Raw genomic sequence first — 19,911 nt, 5'->3', positions numbered from 1 at the left:
CCCATGCATACACACACGCCTCTTCCTACCCACAGATTTACTGGCTGGATGCTGCTTTCCAAGCTGCTCAGCTGCATTGCTGGCCACATGCATGGCAGCTGCGCGTAGGCACACACCATTTATCGGTGACATTATCAACTACAGTGGCCAAAAAAAGCCAGTGACCAATAATGTTAATTTTCCTTTTATTGGTGCTGATCTGATATGCCACCAGTATATTGGTGTACCTCTACTAACAGAGCTAATATTGCATTGCATCTGTTGCATCCTTACAAGGATCTCACTGCACCCCCAAGTGCTGCAGCACCCTAGTTGAGATGTGTTCATCTAGTACATTGATGCTCTAGTTTATGCCCCTGTGGGCTGGATGAATGGCATGGTGCCAGTCCATGTGCTAGATTAGGCCCTGAGCACTAGGATATGGCCCTTCACTGCTTCCACCCATCCTAGCTAGCTGGAGTTTGGCCTTGCACTGCCTCTATGTGCCCTGTGAACCCAGTATAGTGCATAGGACTAAGTTACACAGCTCACAGGGCTCCCCATACTCAGCAAAGGAACTACAATTACTGCCACCTCTTCCCCACTGCCAAATTTCTAGACCTGTGGGGATCTGGCCCACAGGCCAGGGATTGAGCATTCTGGCCTAGTAAGACCTAACTCTGTGTTGGTGAAATTAAGCTCCAGAATGTAGTTCAAATTTAGACTTTTCTCTAGGACAAAAGAGTAGTAGCTCCTCCTGTATCCTACGTATGGTAAAGGGTTGAAATTCTCCAATAAACTGTGGTCTTGGGGAAGCATCAAATCTGCCTTTAAATCTCCTGAATGACTACCAAAAGCAAAAAAATAAAAAAATTTAAAAATGTATCATGACCTTGTAATAGGCAGTGCTATCACAGTGTGACTCCTACAACTCAATTTTGTGCTGTTGAAATGACAGGAAGGAGTCAACACCTACTGACCCACCTATTGACAACATAACCAGCACTTGCCATGCAAATCATTCTTTCCTTGAGCAAAGTGGGAATAGAATTGTAACGAAGGTGGGTGGGAAGCACCAAGTATAACTACTGCCTTATGAGAACAATAGTGGAAGCTCTGTATTGCCCCTAATTTGCACTGACTAGAAGACTCTGTAAATTACTGAAGCTTTTGTTAAAATACCATGAAAAGGTAATTTATTAATGTGATCTGGCTACTTGTTTAGATAATTGGCTTTATTTGGCCCTAGCTGGAGTTTGGCCTTGCACTGCCTCTGTGGGCCCTGTGCACCCAGTACAATGCTGATTTTCTTTTCTTTTTTTTTTTTTTAATTGAAAATTTAGTGTTGAGAGAAGAATGCAGCTCTTTGCTATTAAATCATTGATGTGAGAAACTGTAGACATGCATATAAGTGACTTTTTCGACAAAGGCAGACGGTTCTTTGGGTAAATCCAATAGCTTTTAAAAGCATTGGTAACAACTTGCTCTGAAGGGGGTTGACTGGCCTTGTAAGTGTTCTTAGGTTTGTTGAAGAGAAATGTATTTGCTTTAAGTGATGGGAGGTCCTGCCTTTTTAGAACTGCTGCTGGTAGTGGCAAAGTTAATGCAGCTGACAAAAGTTTTCCAGCACGCACCAAGGAGTGAAGCCCTCCCTGCTGATCCTCATAAACTGAATGCCAGTGTCCCAGAGACATGGGGAAAAGAAACAGAAATTGGATTCAGGACAATGTTTCCTTATTCCCCTTGGATATCCCTGAATTTAGAAGGTATTATCCTTTAGAGGGATGCTGTCATCTGATTTTACTTTTTACATTGCAGATTAGGAATTTGGGGACATTTCAGCATCCTCTAGCATTTGGAGACCAAATGCTGCATAAGAGCCAGAAGGCGATACCAACTAGTCCAGTCTTATCAGTAATTGTCTCAAACTTGGTTACACAGACAAAATTAAATGCATTTTCATTTTCAGACTTCTAAGGTGTTAGTTGCTGAAGGAGTATTAACTATTTCATATTCCTCTGTGTTGAGGGATGGAAGCTCTGAAATGGCAACCACTTGGTTCCAAAGAAATTAGTTTAATTCCTTTGTTCTTACAAATTCATGCTAATTTTAGCCTTTTACCTCTAAGCTCTGTTTAAAAATGTCATTATAACCCCTGGTAACAAATAGGAAGTCTCCTTGATTGAAGAGGAACTGTAATTTCAAAGACATTTCATTGCATAGTCTCTGCAGCCTCTAGGCTTGTTGATTCAGTTACCAAGCATGGTGACAGTCATAAGTGATCAAAAACATTGGTTTAAGTCCACAGGTTTAATATAGGTAATGCTTTGGAATATAAATTGCCAAAAAAAACCCCCCTTATTGCTTTAAACTATTTGGCACAATGTTTCTCAGCCTTTTCAGAATAAAGTACTCAAAAGCTAACATTTTCTGAGTTTTCCTCTTTTGTTATTGGAGTTTGGTTTTTTTGACAATAGAAAAGTAGTAAAGCAACTCTTTGCTTACAAAGGACGAAGTCCACAACAGGTCAGAATGTTTTTGATGTTATGGATTTCTGTTTTAAATCTTTGGTTAATCTTATGAATTGTGTAGGTCTTGGCATGACTAATATTGCATGACATCCTTAAAAGGTTCATGTAGGGCCCTTGTTGAGAATCACTAATTTAGCATGAAAAGGACCCCAAGATTCAAGTGGTGGGGGAGCTTCAAAGGGCAGTAATGTAGCAATGGGATTAAGTGAGTATTCGCTCATTATAGAGTGTGTATGTGCTTTTTCCTCAGCCTCTTGAAGGCTCAGATCAAGTATATCTGAAAAGCAAAGAGCTCTTTTATACCCCTCCTGACACTACTGGCCTGGGAGTAAAAACTTTTAAACGTGAAAGTAGGTTTTCTGAAGACAAATATGCTTCTCAGTCCCTTGCATTGAGTAAAATGAAAGTAGCTGAAATGAAATGACCTTAATGTGCATGCACTTTACATATGTGTGTTCTCCCACAGACCTGAAACTCAGCACCGAGGTCCTGCTGCTCATTCAGAGAATGATCTCCCTGAGCAAGAGGAGGAAATTCTGGGATCAGACGATGATGAACAGGAGGATCCAAATGATTACTGTAAAGGTGAGGGCTTTGCCTTGTGTTAAAAATAACACTAAACAGGTTTTTAGCTTTTTCCTGCCTGTTATCCTTCCTGCTCCCTTACAAAGCCTTCAGCCTTTATGCTCTGGGCTTTAAAGCTATGGAGTGTCTAACCTGAAATGTTTTCATGTCTAAGATGCAAAGGAGAAAATGTAGTATACGTTTGCCTGGTGTTTGAAGAGACTTTGTTAAAATGAGAATGGGGAGAAGCTATTATCTGCTTACCTGGATTGAGGCGTTATTTGTTTGATGGACTTTGTTTTAAGTCACACAGTCTGCTTTTCTTTACTTGAGACAAGGTCTGCTCTGTGTATAAAACAAAGCATGATCAAGTTGAAACTTCCCTTTTAAGACAGTGGTTCTCAACCTTTCAAGACTCAAGGCATCCCTTGGAAAATGCCAGTTCTTAGCTGTCACTTATTTTTCTGTTGCTGAAGAACAATAGAGCATTTTTTCTGTTGTGAAGAGCTGGGGCCCCAGCAGATCCGAGTGTTTTGACACTTTGGGCTCCTATGTGAGATCTCTGAGTTTGTCTTGTGAATCACGAAGGTATATACCATGAGATCGTTTTAAGGATTTCATTGAACCCAGGTTGAGAATCAGTGTTTTAAGATGGAGAAGGACTCCAAATCTCCACATTTCAGTATTAGTGGGGCACTAATTTGACAAACCTGCCAACTTCTTTCCTCCTCTGGTAGAGAATTGTCTCAGTTTTCCCTAGAAATTGCCTCAGCTTTATCAGCTGGAGGTAGGAGGAAAGGAATAATCTAGTTTCTAGGACAGATACCTGCTTATAGTTCCTTTTTTAGAGTTGTATTAAGAAGTTAAAGCCATGCATCTACAGTAGTCTTTTCCCCCTTCTGTTGAAGGTGATTTTGAAGTCTCTACCTATCAAGGACTCCTAAGTGCTTTTTGTTTTTTAAAATAATTGTTTAATCATATCAGGAAGTACTTGTCTTTTGTCTGTACTACAGAATGTAAGAGGCTACTAACTTCTGAAGAGAGAGGCTTTCTGACATTTGAAGAGAACATGAGTGTTTAACTATCTCTGCATTTCAGTTGTATTTGGCACCTACTTCCCACTTTTGCTTTTGAAAAGCTCCCTGCCTTAGACTCAGAAACCTTTTAACATATCTGTAACACCATGCTTTCTCACACAGTTAGTACCAGTAGTTCATGTAATTCCACATAACTGTTAACTTGTTTTTTCTGTAAGCCATTCTAGCTACTATGCTACTTCCTGCTGTGGTAAAGTGGTCACGTAGACCATGGCTGTCAAACATGGCTTGTGTACTGAATCTGACCCATGATATCGTGTTATCTCAGCTGCAGAGCTCCTAGAGGGGCCAGGAGTTTGGAGGGTGTGCAGGGGCAAAATTCAGGGTATGGAGCCCCAGTGGATATGCATGTTGGTACCAGGCAGGCAAGTGACAGCTATGTTGGTCTGGATTCAGTCCAGGTGGGCCCAAACCAATTTGACATGGCAGTTTGGATCGGGTAGAGTAATTTGTAGACTTCACAGCATAAATGTTGTGGATATGATTCACTGTAAGTGCTTGAAACAGGATGCCTAAATTGCATGGATTGTCCTGGGTTAGTCACAGTGGTATAAAATACAGTAGCATACTTGGCAACAGTAGGTGCAGTAAACTGCCATGCGTGTGTTCCTGTAGTTTATGCTGTCAGTATCAAAAACGGGAGGAATAGAGTCCCTGCCTGAGGCTTGCCAAGTAAATAAAGGTAGAAACCGTTCCATGTTTTTAAGTTGGATTTATTTGTAATAGTCCATTTAAGATTTAAAGGTAGTCTGAGTTTGGTTGTTTGGTTGTTTTTTTTAAGGAATGCCAAGATTGCAGAATCAAGCACTCAGAACTTACAAAAAGAAATAAGGTTGTCCTGTGTTACCGGGACTTCTCCAGTCAGCTTATGGAGGTGGTTAGGTCAAGGGATGTTATTGTCATGGGTGACCTAAACTACCCAGACATTTTCTGGGAGGAGCAGACAGCCAGGTCTGACTGCTCACATCGGTTCCTGGCTGTATTATAGGACCTTCACCTTATCCAGGAAGTACACAGCCCCACTAGAGGTAATGCCTTGCTGGACCTGATCCTGGCCACCAGGGATGACCTGGTGAGGGGATTGCAGGTCTTTGACCACCTGGGTAATAATTATCATCACCTGCTGGAATTCACTGTCCAGCACAGGGTGTAAAGGGCTTACAGCAGGACTAAAGCCCTTGACTTCAGAAGGGCCAGCTTCAGTGAACTTCAGAGATTAGTGGGGGAGGCACTGAGAGCCCAGAAGGTAGAGGAGATGGGAGTCTATGAGGGATGGTCATACCTTGAGGGGACGATACTCCAGGCCTAAAAGGTAACAGTCTCTGAGAGAAGCAAGTAAGAGTGCTCAGAAACCCTCTTGGCTCAGCAGGGGCATTCAGGAATGTCTGAGGACTAAAAGGGTGGCATGCAACCAGTGGAAGGGAGGAGCTATCACCAAGGAGGAGTACTCCTCCTCCTCTGCCTGGGAGTGTAGGAGGCCTATTAGGAAGGCCCAGGATTCAGGACAACAAAAAGTCCTTTTTCAAGTACATTGGGAGCAAGAAGGCGGCACCAGGCAATATAGGGCCCCTGCAAAACTCACGTGGTAATCTTGTGGCTACTCCAGGCAAGAGAGCTGATATTTTTAACGGTTGCTTTGCCTCTGTTTTCTTGAACAGGGACCGAGACATCCCTCCTACCAGAGGTAGGGACAATCTTGGGGATAGCTCTGTCAGGCCTTCGGTCAGCGCAGATGTAGTTAGGGATCTTCTGGAAGGGCTGGACATTTTTAAATCTGCAGGTCCAGATGCTCTCCACCCAAGGGTGTTGAGGGAGCTGACAGGAGTCATCGCAGAGCCCTTGGCCCAGCTGTATGAGCATTTGTGGTCATCTGGCCAGGTGCCAAAGGATTAGAAAGTAGCTAATGTCCCGATTTTCAAGAAAGGGAGGAAGGAGGACCCACATAACTGTAGGCCCATGAGCCTCACCTTGGTGCTCAGGAAGATCTTGGAGAGAATCATCAAGGAGCACATCTGTGGGGGGCCAGCTGGGAAGATCATGCTCAGGGGTAATCAGCATGGGTTCATCAAAGGCAGGTCCTGCCTGACCAACCTGATTGTCTTTTATGACCAAGTAACTAAATCCTTGGATGATGGTGTCACCATGGACGTAGGCTTTCTAGATTTTAAGAAGGCCTTTGACGCTGTCCCTCACCCCATCCTCATCAATAAATTAGGTGACTGTGGCATTGATGCCTACACAGTTGGATGGGTAAAAAGTTGGCCAATGAGGCGCACCCAGAGTAGTGGTGGATGGGTTGTTCTCAACCTGGCGAGATGTGAGCAGTGGGGTCCCCCAGGGCTCAGTCCTCTGGCCCGCACTGTTTAACATCTTCATCAGCGACTTGGACGAGGGGGTGGAAAGCAAGTTGGCTGATGACACTAAGATATGGAGCAAGGTGGACACACTGGAAGGGAGAGAGAGCCTGCAACAAGATTTAGACAGACTACAAAAGTGGGCAGATGAGAATAGGATGAGGTTTAACGTAGACAAATGCAGTGTGCTGTACCTTGGGAGAAGGAATCCACAGCATACATACAGGCTGGGGAGTTCCCCTCTTGAAAGCACAGAGGCAGAAAGGGATCTTGGAGTCATTATTGTTTCCAAGATGAACATGAGCTGCCGCCAACCGCACCTTGTCACCCATCCACAGATGCATCTCAAGCCGGTTCAGAGAGGTGATACTCCCCTTCTATGCAACATTGGTCAGACCTCAATTGGAGTACTTTGTCCAGTACTGGGCGCAGCACTTTGAAAAGGATGTGGCCAGCTTGGAGAGAGTTCAGAGGAGGGCCACCCATTTGGTGAGAGGACAGCAGGACAGGCCCTCTGAGGAGAGACTGAGGGACCTGAACCTACCTGTTCAGCCTCAGCAAGAGGAGGCTGAGGCGGGACCTGGTGGGGCTGCCTACAAACGCATCAGGGGAGATAATCAGCAAATAGGAAGAGCCCTTTTCTCCCCAGTACCACCTGGGGTGATGAGGAACAATGGTAATAAGCTGATGGAGAATAGGTTTAGGTTAGAGATCAGAAGTCAATATTTTACAGTTAGGGTGGCCAGAATCTGGAACCAACGTCCCAGGAAGGTGGTCCTTGCCCCTACCTTGGACAAATTCAAGAGGAGGTTAGGTGATCACCTGTCTGGGGTCTTGTGAACCCAGCATTCATTCCTGCCTGTAACAGGAGGTCAGGCTAGATGATCTAATCAGGTCCTTCCTGGCCCTAGCTACTATGAAACTACGTAACCTTAATTTAGTCCTCTTGTGCATAAGGCGTATGATCAAGGATCCTGGTTTTCTCCAATAAAATAAATATGTGATAAAAATGCAAATTCTCTGATTAAAACCCCAAAATCCATGATTAAAACGAAAGGTGACTGTATAACACAATGGTTTTTTTGTTATATTCACAGTGTTAAAGCAATTTGGAAGCCTGCCATGCCTCAATCACTATAACAAAATTAATTCTAAATAGCTCTATATTTTGGCATTTGATTTTGGCTTTTTCATTATGGAAAATCAGAGCTCCTACTGACATGACTCTGTACACCCCGGGAATTATGCACAGGAAAACTCAAAATTATGCAAATTTAATTACATTTGTTTTGCAAATTAAACTAAATATAACACTGTTTGAACCTTCTTTAGAAATATATGCAGGTACTTTGTATCATTGGGAGGTGGGTGTGAGCAGATTTGTGAAGGTGTGGGGGGTTATATGGGGTGGTGGGTGTGGGGGCTTTGTGGGTGGTTGGGGTGGGGGTTGTGAGCAGGTGGGGGGTAGTAAAGGAATGTGAGTATGAAGGTTTCGCTGGTGGCTCAGCAGCAGTGGGACCTCAGGGTGTTCATGGCCATGGCAGGCAGAGCCCCAGGTGACGTGCATCCCAGTCTGAGCCCCAGGACCTGCACCTGCTGGCATGGAGATGGCCCGGCCTACTGGCACGTGCTTTTGAACCAAAGCAAGCTGGTTCTGTACCAGCACGTGTGGATCGCGGCACTGCAAGTGGGAGCCACACGCCATCAGGCCAGGCGGGCTCTCTGTCTCCATAGGTGGCTTCCCACTGGAGTGCTAGAAGCCCAGTGTGAAGTCTCGGAGCTGACTGGCCCAGCCTGATGGTGTGTTGACCAGGAGCCACATGCCATTGGGCCAGGCAGGCTCTGTGCCTCTGCATGGGGCTTCCAGCACTCCAGCAGGAAGCAACTCATGCAGGCACGGAGCCCGCCTGGCCCAGTGGTGCATGAGTGCTTGCCTCCATGGGCAGCTTCCCACCCGACCTGATGGTGCATGGGCTCTTAAGACCATAAGAGCCTCAAAGACAACTGTCAGAAGAGTGAACTAGAACTTGTCTTCCTCTTACTCAGAAAGCAATCCTAACTAATCAATTCTGATCCAAGAGAATTGAGAGAATGCTGACAGCTATTTCCCTTTTAATTGGGTCGGGCTGGGCTGGCCCTCCACATGGGGCTTCCTGAAAACACCTCCCCACTCCCTCAGCCCCCACCTATATAACCCCACCCCACTGGCTCTTTCCACAGCCCCCAACCCTTCCCCCCCCCACCAGTCCTAACAGTCACCTGCACCTGCCCCACACGCCCCCTAACCAGCCTTGCTGGTGTCCTCCATCCCTGACCCACAGTCCCCACTCCTTCCAGCCCTGCCAGAGGGGGGCCCCCAGCAACCCCACTTATCTCAAAGGCTCCAGGAGGGAAAGCAAGCCTTGGCTGACTGAATCTCAGGCCCCATGTGGTGACTGAGTGGTGTTTCCCCCTCTCACTCCCTGTCAGGACTGGGCTTAGGGTTTGCCACACTTTTTGCAAGAAGCTCTTGCAGGCTGGAACTCTGCAGGCCCGCAGAGAGCTCTTTGCAAAATGGAGAATCCACAAGTATCACCATTAAAATGAAAAATCCAGCAGGTGTGGGTTGGGACAGGCCATGAACCTTTAGAGATGGGTCCCACTAGGAAAAAGGTTGAGAAGCACTGCCCTAGAGAAATTCACAAGTGTCCCTTATGTTTAAATATTTATCAAAAGTTGTCATGAAATTGTGGCTCCTGTTCCATGTGTTTGCTCACTGACATTCATTGCTGACTGATCTCTTGTGGTGATATCCCCCTTGGTTCTTCCAGGTGGTTATCATCTAGTGAAAATAGGAGATCTATTCAACGGCCGATACCATGTCATCCGGAAGCTTGGATGGGGGCACTTTTCCACCGTGTGGCTAGCTTGGGATATTCAGTAAGTTGTTCGGGGGGTGGGGGCTGGTTTATTTTTAATGGACATTTCTACAAAAGATTCAGAGTAGGTAATGTTCAGGTAGATTAGCAGATGCTTTATACGAAGCTGCCTGTTCTCTTCAGACTTCTGTTATTTTAAACATGTTATGTATAGATTGTCCACCAAGGTTATTGTATTATGCATGGGTATAACGTACATATCTCATTAGAAGAATGCCTGTGTTCAGCTGTCCCTGACCTATCACTTTTGGCCAGTTAGGCTGTTGTTTGTTTTTGAGACAAATGGAAAAGGCAAGATGAAGTACTTTTTTAAACAGTGTGTTGTTAACCCATGGAACTCCTTACCACAGGAGGCTGTAGAGGCAGATGGTACAGCCAAGTTCAAAAAGGGACTAGACACACTGATGGGCATTAGAACTATAGAACAGAACAGTCAAAGGTGTATCCTGTGGCATCCGTAAACCAGTGGTGATGAAAGTCAGGGAGGATAATGAACAGGAGATGTAGAACACTGTCGACATCCAGTTAAGTGCTGTCCCTCTAAAGCGATCCATCTCTGCCATTGTTGGAAACAGGACACTGGGGTAGATGGATCATTGGCCTGACCCAGTATGGCACTTATAAAAGGGTTAATTTTTCTTAAGACCATAAGAGCCTCAAAGACAACTGTCACAAGAGTGAACTAGAACTTGTCTTCCTCTTACTCAGAAAGCAATCCTAACTAATCAATTCTGATCCAAGAGAATTGAGAGAATGCTGACAGCTGTTTCCCTTTTAATTGGGAGACCGTTTGACGTAAACTTGCTCTGTTTGTGTTTAGGGGCAAGAGGTTTGTGGCAATGAAAGTAGTGAAGAGTGCTGAGCACTACACTGAAACAGCGCTGGATGAGATCAAACTGCTGAAGTCGGTGAGTACTTGAAGGGCTCTGGTCAACTTTATCCACTTCCAGAGTTCATATGAAAGTCAGTTTGGAAGTAGTCCTTGGGCTAGTAAGAGTGTCTCATATTTCCACAGTATGTGGAAGCAGCATGACTCTACAGGCCTTATTGAGTAGACTTTTTTTGTTTCACCCTTAAAGGAGAAAGTTTGTGCTGTGTTTACTGAGACTTAAGGAATGCTGTGCAGTGGGTTTTAACCTCTCTGGTGGTGTTTGAGATCTGTGAAAGTGTTGGTTATGACCTGATAGAGGAAACAGGGTTTCACTAATTCTACAAAAAGACCTACAGGGTAGATCCAGAGCTCACCAGCCTGTCAGCAGAGCTCCTAGGAGCCCTGCATGTGCTGAGAGCTCTCTTTAAGCTCACCAGCTGCTCAGCTGAGGGTCTGCCCAGTCCTTGCTTTCAAGCAGGTTCAGCGCTTGTGGCTGTTTGCCTTCAATTTGCCCCTCCTCCCCATCCCCCATTTCAGCAGCGTGGGGAGAAAAAGGGTGAGCAGCATCCCAAGGATGCTTGCAGCTCTAAGAGCAATCGGCAGCAAGCTTCAGAGCTGCTTGAAAGCAGGGACTCTGGGCAGGCTCTGTGCTGACCAGCTGGTGAGTTCTTAGCTCGCAGCACCTGTGGCATTTGCAGCAGGAGCTCTGACATGCTGGTGAGCTTGGAGAGCTCTGTGGCACCCAGGTTCACGGTGAGGAATTCCAGCCACCCCCTTTGGCTTTGTGGCACATGCACAACGAGCTTTTTTCACAGTTGAAGGGGATGAGGCAGCGACAACATGGGTACAGTCTGTTTCCAGCCATTTCTGCACACAGCACTTTCCTCTTCTGGTGGTCTTCCTTTTTTCACTGAATCTTATCGGTGTGAGGAAGGTTGTATACCTCTTTACTACAGAATAGCTGCATGTGTAGAAACACTCCCCATTCTGGAACCTATCTTCCTATTTATCCCACTTGGGATCTGGGAACCAAACAGAAATGAGTTTGACAGTAAAAGTGTCAACCTGTGGGGCTATTCTAAAGTAACTTTTGTGTTTTAGATTCTTATTCTACCTTATTTCAGATTCATATGAATGTAGACATGTTTTGTGCTGTTTGAAATGCTTTGTGTGTTAAGAAATAAATGGGAAAGAGACATGGTGTATATATAGGTGCATCCATATCCCTCTTAAAGCTCCTTCCTGTGACTCCCAATGTTTCCTAGCCCAGGAATTCCATTAAAGGATTTATCTTGTGTCCCTTATCTTCTTTCCATGCAGGTCCGCAACAGTGATCCCAGTGATCCGAATAAAGAGAGAGTGGTTCAATTATTGGATGACTTCAAGATCTCAGGAGTGAATGGCTCCCGTATCCTTTTTGGAACAAATGTGGAGCACTGCATTAGCGTGGATGTTTCCTGCATAGCTGTTAGGCCAATGAAAGTTTGAACGGTGTTTTGGCAGGCATTTTATCCTCCAAAAGCAAGTCTGCAATAATGAAAACAATAAAAAAAAAATCTCTTTTCAATAGGCCTTGAAGGTGTTGGCAGAATGCGTACTTGGAATAATCATTTACTTTGCGACTCTGAAATTATGTGCATTTGTGTGGAAGGGCTGTTCGGCTGAGTCATGATTTTAAAATAGTGGCTGTACTCGAATGCAGACTGCAGATGAATAGCTGCTGCTTTTTCCCCCACTGAACCTTGGTCAGGCTGATAGCAGCTTTGTAATAATGTCTGACTGAAAAGAGTGAAGGTACTGCAAAATATCAGGGATGTGCCCTAGCACAGTTGGGCAGACTTCAGGGTCTGTTACTTGGCAACATAAGTTGGCTTTAAATCAGAAACATTAGCATGGACATTAGAAGACTTATAGATGCAATGTTGCTTCTAAAATGCATTTTTATTACCTAGGTTAGAAACTCTGTTGGGGTATTGAAAACCTGTAATACTGGGAACAGAGAAACCCTTGATTGTCACTGTATATTTGATGCTGGTGTCTTGGTTGTAGCCATGTTGATCTAAGGACATAAGCGGGCAAGGTTTGTTTTTACTCATTTTTTGACTACAGAAAAACAACAGCAATTTTTCTGTTGCAAATAACTCAGACCACAATAGGGCAGAATATCTTTAACACTATGGATTCCTGTTTGAAATCTCTGGGTTTATCATGTGAATTATATTAGCACTATTAGGCATACAAACAGGGTATGGCACCCCGCAGCACCCTCGAAAGGATCTCGAGGCCATGTCACCCTGGTTGAGAATCACTGAGCTAATATAAATGCAGTTAAAAAAAATAAGAAGTATGTCAATGGGGCACTGATAAAGAAGCGGGGAGTGGGGACAAATATTTTCTGCAAGTGGTTGGTGTCTTGAGATTTGTGTTGCTTAGAGCTGTGGAGAAATGGAGGTGTGATTTATTTATTTATTTGTTGCCTGGAGTAGGAGCCAAGATGCTTCTGGAACTCACATTTTCAGCTAGATATTGTGCTTAAGCAGTTCATGCATGGTCCATTGCATAAGTGGTCTCTTTCCAGAATCTGATACGGTTGCTGCTGTGTTACGGTTGCTGTTGCATAAAACCAACATCATCTTCAGTTATATTAAGGGTGCATATATTTGGTGGCAATGTTTGTTTGAGAGTGCTCACATCTACTTGCTGCTCCTAACACCTATTATAGCTACCTGTGTTGGGAGGGAAAGGGTGTCTGTAAGAACTGCCAGCTTAGGTGACAGAAGTAGCTCCTTGTATTGGATTTATTTTTTATTTTTAGCTCTGTTTTGAAAATGCTGGAGGCTCACTGGGTCAGAATGTCCCTATTTCTCCTTGACCTAATTACAGATATCTGTATGGTGTTTGAAGTTCTAGGACATCATCTTCTGAAGTGGATCATCAAGTCAAATTATCAGGGGCTTCCACTCCCCTGTGTCAAAAAAATCATCCAACAGGCACGTTTCAATTCAGTCTTCATTAATGCCCTCATTCCTCGAATTCCTTTGTGAGCAAAATGTTTCTTGTTAGATGCAGGAAAATGAGCCTTAAACTCGTATTGATGTGTGGCCCCACAAACAATTCAATTAAATGTAAGATTAGTCTTTTCTCTGAAGATATTAGCCCACAGGTATTTCAGCTGTCACAATTTGCATCCTGACTAGCTGAAGGTTTGCTTTGAACAGTGACTTTGTCAAGGAGAGGAAGGAGGGAAGCTCTAAAAGTTAAGTGAGCATTAGTGCTGTAGCAGTGATAGATCAAGCAGAGTGGGGAGGAGATGGAGCATTTAATTAACTACACTTGAAATTGCACACACACTTCCTCTTTAACTCCATAGTAACAGTATCCTAAATTGGTAGCAACATCCCAGGCTGGCCCTGGTGTTAAACTAAAGAAATTCTCTTCAGTAGGTATTTAAATACTCGTTAAACTCTGATACTGTTTTTCTCTTCATTTCTTCTCTTCTTGCTTGCCTGCTGCTTGCTTTTCTTGACTGTCCATGTCCTCCCCTCATATCTGCAGGTTCTGCAGGGCCTGGATTACTTGCACGCAAAATGTCGGATCATCCATACGGATATTAAACCTGAGAACATTCTTCTGTGTGTTAATGACCAGTACATTCGGAGGCTGGCTGCAGAAGCAACAGAGTGGCAGAGATCTGGGGCTCCCCCTCCATCTGGCTCTGCAGGTGCCTTTTCCACTGAAAACTGGTGTTGTCAAAAAAGCTTGTAACCAATTTCACAAGAGAAAATCCTCTAGTTCTTAGCATCGCTAAATAACAAAAAGCACTTCATATCTCTTCCATAAAGCCATTTCCCATACCAGCCACACATTCTTAGAAGAAGTTAGTTGGTTAAAACAAAGGGAGCGGATGGTATCACAGTCGCACTATCTTTATTACAGTGCCGTAAAAGTAGCCAGATGAAATGTTAGATTCAAAAGTGCTTGTAAAAATTAATGGTATGACACATCTTGGATGCGTTCTAGACAGCTTACCTCCTAGAGTGCTGTAAAAATCTTTGTTATAAAACTGGTCTGTTTGGGCAGTCTCGTGAAAAGATGACTCAAGCACCACCAATTCACTGACTTCACACCTGAGAGGAGATTAAGCCAATATAAATGGTTTCCCTGGTGCATTAACATTTTCTAAATGACAGTACAGACAAGGTTTCATTTATGCTTGGAATTCATATATATTCTCCACTCCCCCTGTCAGGATCTGCTTGTGTACCAGTATGTCTAGGAACTATTGCAATGTACAATTCAGTAAGGGGCTGTTGACTTCTAAGCTCTAGAACCAAAAGCAGTATAGTCGCACAAGTGTCATGGTGTGGCTGTACTGATTCTGGCACCAGAGCTGATATTTCTCCACTGTATTTTACTGCTGATACCTCCACACTGCCGCATTACATGCCATAGACATCTTTATATTTTCAAAGGGCCAACTTCTGGCTGAGAACCAGCAAGCTCAGCTAAATGTGGGTAGGCTAATGGCAGATTCTCTGAGTTTTGGCATTTGGACTTCAAGTATGTCTATTCCATCACTGACCGTCCAGGGAGGGACGCTTCAGCATGCTCTACCCATCCACTCCTGATCTTGTGCCTCTGACCCAATAATGCAGTGGTGAAACCTTTTTTTAGTGGCATCCCTCTGGTTGCCTTCAAGGATGCTAGTCAGAATTCTTAAGCAGCTTCAGAGGGTGCTCCCTGGAAAGCAGGGTGGAATCAAAAGCATCCCTCTTCAAACACACCAGGAGTGTCCTGTAGATGTATCTCAAGAGTCCTAGTTTGCATCTCTCTTTGCTGTGTATGCTTTACATCTTCTTTAAGTCAAACGGAAAATTCATGGTGGTCAGCAGAGGTCCCAGATGATTAGAAAAGGGCAAATATAGTGCCCATCTTTAAGAAAGGGAAGGAGCAGGATCCAGGGAACTACAGACCAGTCAGCCTCATCTCAGTCCTTGGAAAAATCATGGAGCAAGTCCTCAAAGAGTCCATTTCTAAGCACTCGGAGAGGAGGTGGTGATTGATTAGGAACAGTTGGCATGAATTCACCAAGGGCAAGTCATGCCTGACCAACCTGATGGCCTATGACGAGATGACTGGCTCTGTGGATATGGCAAGAACAGTGGATGTGATATACCTTGACTTTAGCAAGACTTTCGATACGGTCTCACATGACATTCTTGCATGCAAGCTAAAGAAGTATGGGTTGGATGAATGGACTATAAGCTGGATAGAAAACTGTTTGGATTGTTGAGCTCAAAGGATAGTAATCAATGGCTTGTCTAGCTGGTAGTTGGTTTCAAGTACAGTGCCCCAGGGGTCGGTCCTAGATCTGGTTTTGTTCAGTATCTTCATCAACAACCTGGAAGATGAGATGGAGTGCACTCTCCAAGTTCGCAGATACCACCAAGCTCAGGGGGTAGGGAAGGGGGGTAGTAGATATATTGGAGAATAGGGTTAGGATTCAGAGAGACCTAGACAAATTGGAAGATTGAATAAAAAAAAAAACTCATGAGGTTCAAAAACAAGAAGCGTAAAAGTCTGCACTTAGGATGGAACAATCCCATGCACAGGCTTGGGACTGACTGGCTAAGCAACAGCTCTGCAGAAAAGGATCTGGGGGTTGCAGTAAACAATAAGCGGAGTATAAGCCAACAGTGTGCCCTTGTTGCCAAGAAGACTTAACCGCATACTTGACTGCATTAGTAAGAGCATTGCCAGCAGATCAAGGGAAGTGATTCTTCTCTTCTGTTTGGCACTGTGAGGTCACATCTGGAATACTGTGTGCAGTTTTCGGCCTCCCACTACAGAAAGGATGTGGACAAATTGGAGAGAGTCCAGAAGCGACGAAAATGGTTAAGGGGTTGCAGCACATGACTTGTGTGGAGAGACAGAGGGAACTCGGCTTATTTAAATCGTCTGGAGAAGAGAAGACTGGCGGGGGGGGCGAATTTAATAGCAGCCTTCAGCTCCCTGAGCAGTGGTTCCAAAAAGGATGGAGCTGGACTGTTTTCAGCAATGGTAGATGACAGAACAAGGAAGGAGCAATAGTCTGAAGTTGCAGCAAGCGAAGTTTAGGATGGGTATTAGGAAAAACTTTATCAGGAGGAGCGTAGTAAAGCACTAAAACAGGTTACCCAGAGAGGTTGTGGATTCTCCGTCCTTAGAGGTTTTTAAGACCCAGCTAGACAAAGTCCTGGCTCAGATGATCTAGTTGGGGATGGTCCTGCTTTGAGCAGGGGGTTGGACTAGATGACCTCCTGAGGTCCTTTCCAAACCTAATTTTTCTATGATTCTATGAAATAGTATAATAGGAGGCTTTGGTCTGGTCATCAATCAAATGTGTCTGCTGTGTCAGGCTTTCATTTGAAGTTTAACTAACAATTTCTGCATTGAGCTCTTTTGGGTGGATGTCTGCTGTTTGTTATTTTGAAAAATAATTTTTTCTCCAACCGTTAGGATTGGACGATACAATTAAGTTCATTATTACCAGTACGTATAGAACAAGCCACCGACATGTCTTATACAAATGTATGTAGAGTGAGAAGGCAGTTGCGGTTTAGTGTTAGTGCAACTTTACATTTTAGCAGTACTTAGTATCCACAGAAAAACAGTATTGCTTTGTGGAAGAGGTTACTGGCTTCTAAAAAAAAAATCACCTTTTCTATTCAAGTTATAGGTTGCATTTATATTCCTGTACAAGTGTAATGCAAGCAACTAACTCACTTTTCTTCCCTTCCCTTTCAGTGAGTACTGCACCACAACCCAAACCAGTAAGTATAGCTGTGGACTGTTTATAACTACTCGTATACAGCTTTTGTAAGATTGTTCTTTAGCATCGGGGGAATTCTGTTTTGGGAGCACAGCAGGGAGGACCAGAAGAACTTGAAACATTAACAAGTTCTTTCACTATATAAGCATTCATCAGCTGTGTTGGTACACTTTGGAGAGAGGTACTTGCATCTTTAAGGTATCACTGCAACCCAAGCTTTTTATGGTGTTTCTAGTGGGAATCCAAGGACTACAGAGGCCGTAAAGACTGAACAACTTTTAATACCAAAAGATGGATCTTATAGGTCAGGATTGGGACCCACTGGAAGGCACTAGATAAAGGCTTGCACAGTGGTTGCATTTGCTTCGTTGATGGAAAAGGAACTCAGTCAGCAAAGCTGTCAGTCCAGGTTTCTTCACAGGCTCTAAAATAATTTGCTAAATTAAATCCCATCTGTTGCTTTGGGGGGCATTTAAAATAGAAAATACCAGGTCATCGCCTAAGAGGTTTGCCCCTTTCATTTCCTTGCAGGCTGACAAAATGTCAAAGAATAAGAAAAAGAAATTAAAAAAGAAACAGAAACGGCAAGCTGAACTACTAGAAAAGCGAATGCAGGAGATAGAGGAAATGGAGAAGGAAGCCAGCCCAGTTCAAACACAACCTACAGATCAGGAAGAAGCTCAGAATCCCCTTCACATCCTTCTGAAAGAGAGTCCACAAGATGAAGGGCTACCACATAAATCAGGTATGAATCCTGCATATTGCAGGGCCTTGCATCCAACTGTATGTACAGCAGCACAGTAGTATTTGTACAGCCAAGCTGGTAAAGTTGGAGTGGACAATTGTGGAGCATGTGGCAGTCAAGCTGGTAACCTTATGAAAACTGTGTAATATTCTTAAATTCTGTTGCAAAAACTTCCATTGAGTATGAGGGACCTGCAAAATATTGTGCTGGCATAAAATAAGCTAAAGCATGGATGTCAGACTTGCTTGGGGCCCCAGGCTGGGTCCAGACTCTGAGGTTTGTTACAGACCAAATTCAGCCTGGGACAGAGTCCAGAGCAGCAGGAACCTGGGTTTGGGGATAAGGGTTCTGGCAGCAGCAGGAGTCTGGGGGTGCAGCAAGAGTTTGGGAGCAGCTGCAGTAGTGAGCTAGGCTTGCTGCTGGTGGCTCTGGCTAGGAGGGCCAAACATCCCCATATTCTGTGGTAGATCACATCTGCCAACTTCTGATGGCCACTGGTAGTCCAGTGGGCCAGACAGAGGCTCTGCGAGCCAGATGCAACCCCTGGGTTATGTTTGACACCCCCAGGCTAAAGAAGTATGGCACTTGCCTTGCTTTGATTATTACTTGGTATATTTGTAGGTTTCTTTGTACTTTTATTAGCATTCTGATTTCTGTTTGTTTCTCCCTCTCCTAGATGAAAATCTTCAGGTGAAAGAGCAGACTATCCTAATGGATGGTGGCGTAGAAAAATGCATAATGGAAATCAATTGCAACGGTGTAGTGCAAACGACAGGCTTCTCGAACTCCAACAACCAAGGGCCTGAGCATCTTGAGGAAGATCTTCATAATGCCAATGACTGTGGCGAGGACCCTCTAGCGCAGGAGGAGAACAACTTCCATAGCTGTAGTTACAGCCAGCGTAATGGAGACTCTGAGGACAGACCACAAGAAACCATGGTGGACTCATGTGTACCTATAATTTCTGAGGTGCTAGATTCCATGGTGTGTCAGGCAACTTCAAGCGAAGAGCAATCATATAATGAGCAGGAGATTAGCCATTTGCAGCAGCGTATCCAGGCAGAGCTACCCTCAGAGGATGAAAATGAAAATGGCTCATCTGTGAATAAAGGTATCAGAGGAGTCCTATACATGAGAAACCATTTCCTTTCCCTTGCTTGTGCCATGGAGCAGAATGTAGTATTAATGTTGGGGTCTCAGTTTACATAGTCAGACCTGATCCTGTCCGAGGCCACCATGGTGAGCCTTGTCCTGATAATTTCACCTTCACAGAATCGCAGGTTTCATTTGACAGATAGTTATGCCTTTTTTTGTGATCAGGAGTGTATAAATTGCTACCATGTTCTCATCGAATTCATTCTGTCCCTTCCTACTCTCTAAAAAGAATTAATTCTTTTTCAAGCATGTCTTAATTATTTTGGTCAGCTTATAAGTGGGAATGTTTCCCTTATAGTTGAAGTGTCTTTTTGTTAAAGTTTCTATACATAATGTCCAGGACCATCACTGGCTGGCAGAACATGTCTTGTAAAGGAAAAGTTAAGTACTAAATAGCCCACTACAAGGTTAAGAAACAAAACTAACTCTGTTGTGCCAAGTATTTGTAGTATTTACTCTAGTTATAAGCGTTACAATCTTAATATCTTGATGGTTTCTGTCACCTTATCAGAAACTGAAGTGGGTTTCTAATAATTAAACTTTGAGGAAGGGGAAAGTTCTGATCAGTGACCATCATGCATCCTATGTAGAACAAAGCATGTAGGGTTTGGAGAGCAAATGGTGGCACTGTCCATGTGGATTTAATCAGCTGTTGTGCATGTTGCCTTTAGGAAAATCCACTCCTGGGAATTTCCTTCTTAATCCTCTTGAACCCAAGAATGCCGATAAGCTTAAAGTGAAGATTGCTGACCTAGGAAATGCCTGCTGGGTGGTAAGTTTAAAACTTTTTAGGGTCAACAGACCAAAGCTTCTAATCTGTTCCCAGTTAGGGAGGATGTAGAAGGCACCATCTTCTTTTTTTTTTTTTTTTTTTTTTTTATATATC

General features: G+C 44.0%; 1 protein-coding gene across 1 annotated transcript in view; it reads left to right on the top strand.

Annotated features, from left to right (window-relative positions):
* The window catches only part of SRPK1 (SRSF protein kinase 1), a 34,118-nt gene that overhangs the window by 2,957 nt on the left and 11,250 nt on the right, over positions 1–19,911 (top strand). Inside the window, exons 2-11 of the mRNA XM_019546216.1 lie at positions 2,977–3,095; positions 9,336–9,444; positions 10,264–10,351; positions 11,635–11,722; positions 13,198–13,304; positions 13,870–14,035; positions 17,101–17,126; positions 17,657–17,870; positions 18,547–18,981; positions 19,697–19,797. Of these exons, the coding sequence (XP_019401761.1) occupies positions 2,977–3,095; positions 9,336–9,444; positions 10,264–10,351; positions 11,635–11,722; positions 13,198–13,304; positions 13,870–14,035; positions 17,101–17,126; positions 17,657–17,870; positions 18,547–18,981; positions 19,697–19,797 (1,453 nt within the window). The remainder of the gene's footprint in view (positions 1–2,976; positions 3,096–9,335; positions 9,445–10,263; positions 10,352–11,634; positions 11,723–13,197; positions 13,305–13,869; positions 14,036–17,100; positions 17,127–17,656; positions 17,871–18,546; positions 18,982–19,696; positions 19,798–19,911) is intronic.

This window comes from Crocodylus porosus, unplaced genomic scaffold (genome assembly GCF_001723895.1).
Source record: "Crocodylus porosus isolate Cpor-Errol unplaced genomic scaffold, CroPor_comp1, whole genome shotgun sequence".
Classification (NCBI taxonomy): Eukaryota; Metazoa; Chordata; order Crocodylia; family Crocodylidae; genus Crocodylus; species Crocodylus porosus.
Note: the sequence above shows the minus strand (reverse complement) of the source record. Positions and strands in the feature narration are given on the sequence as shown.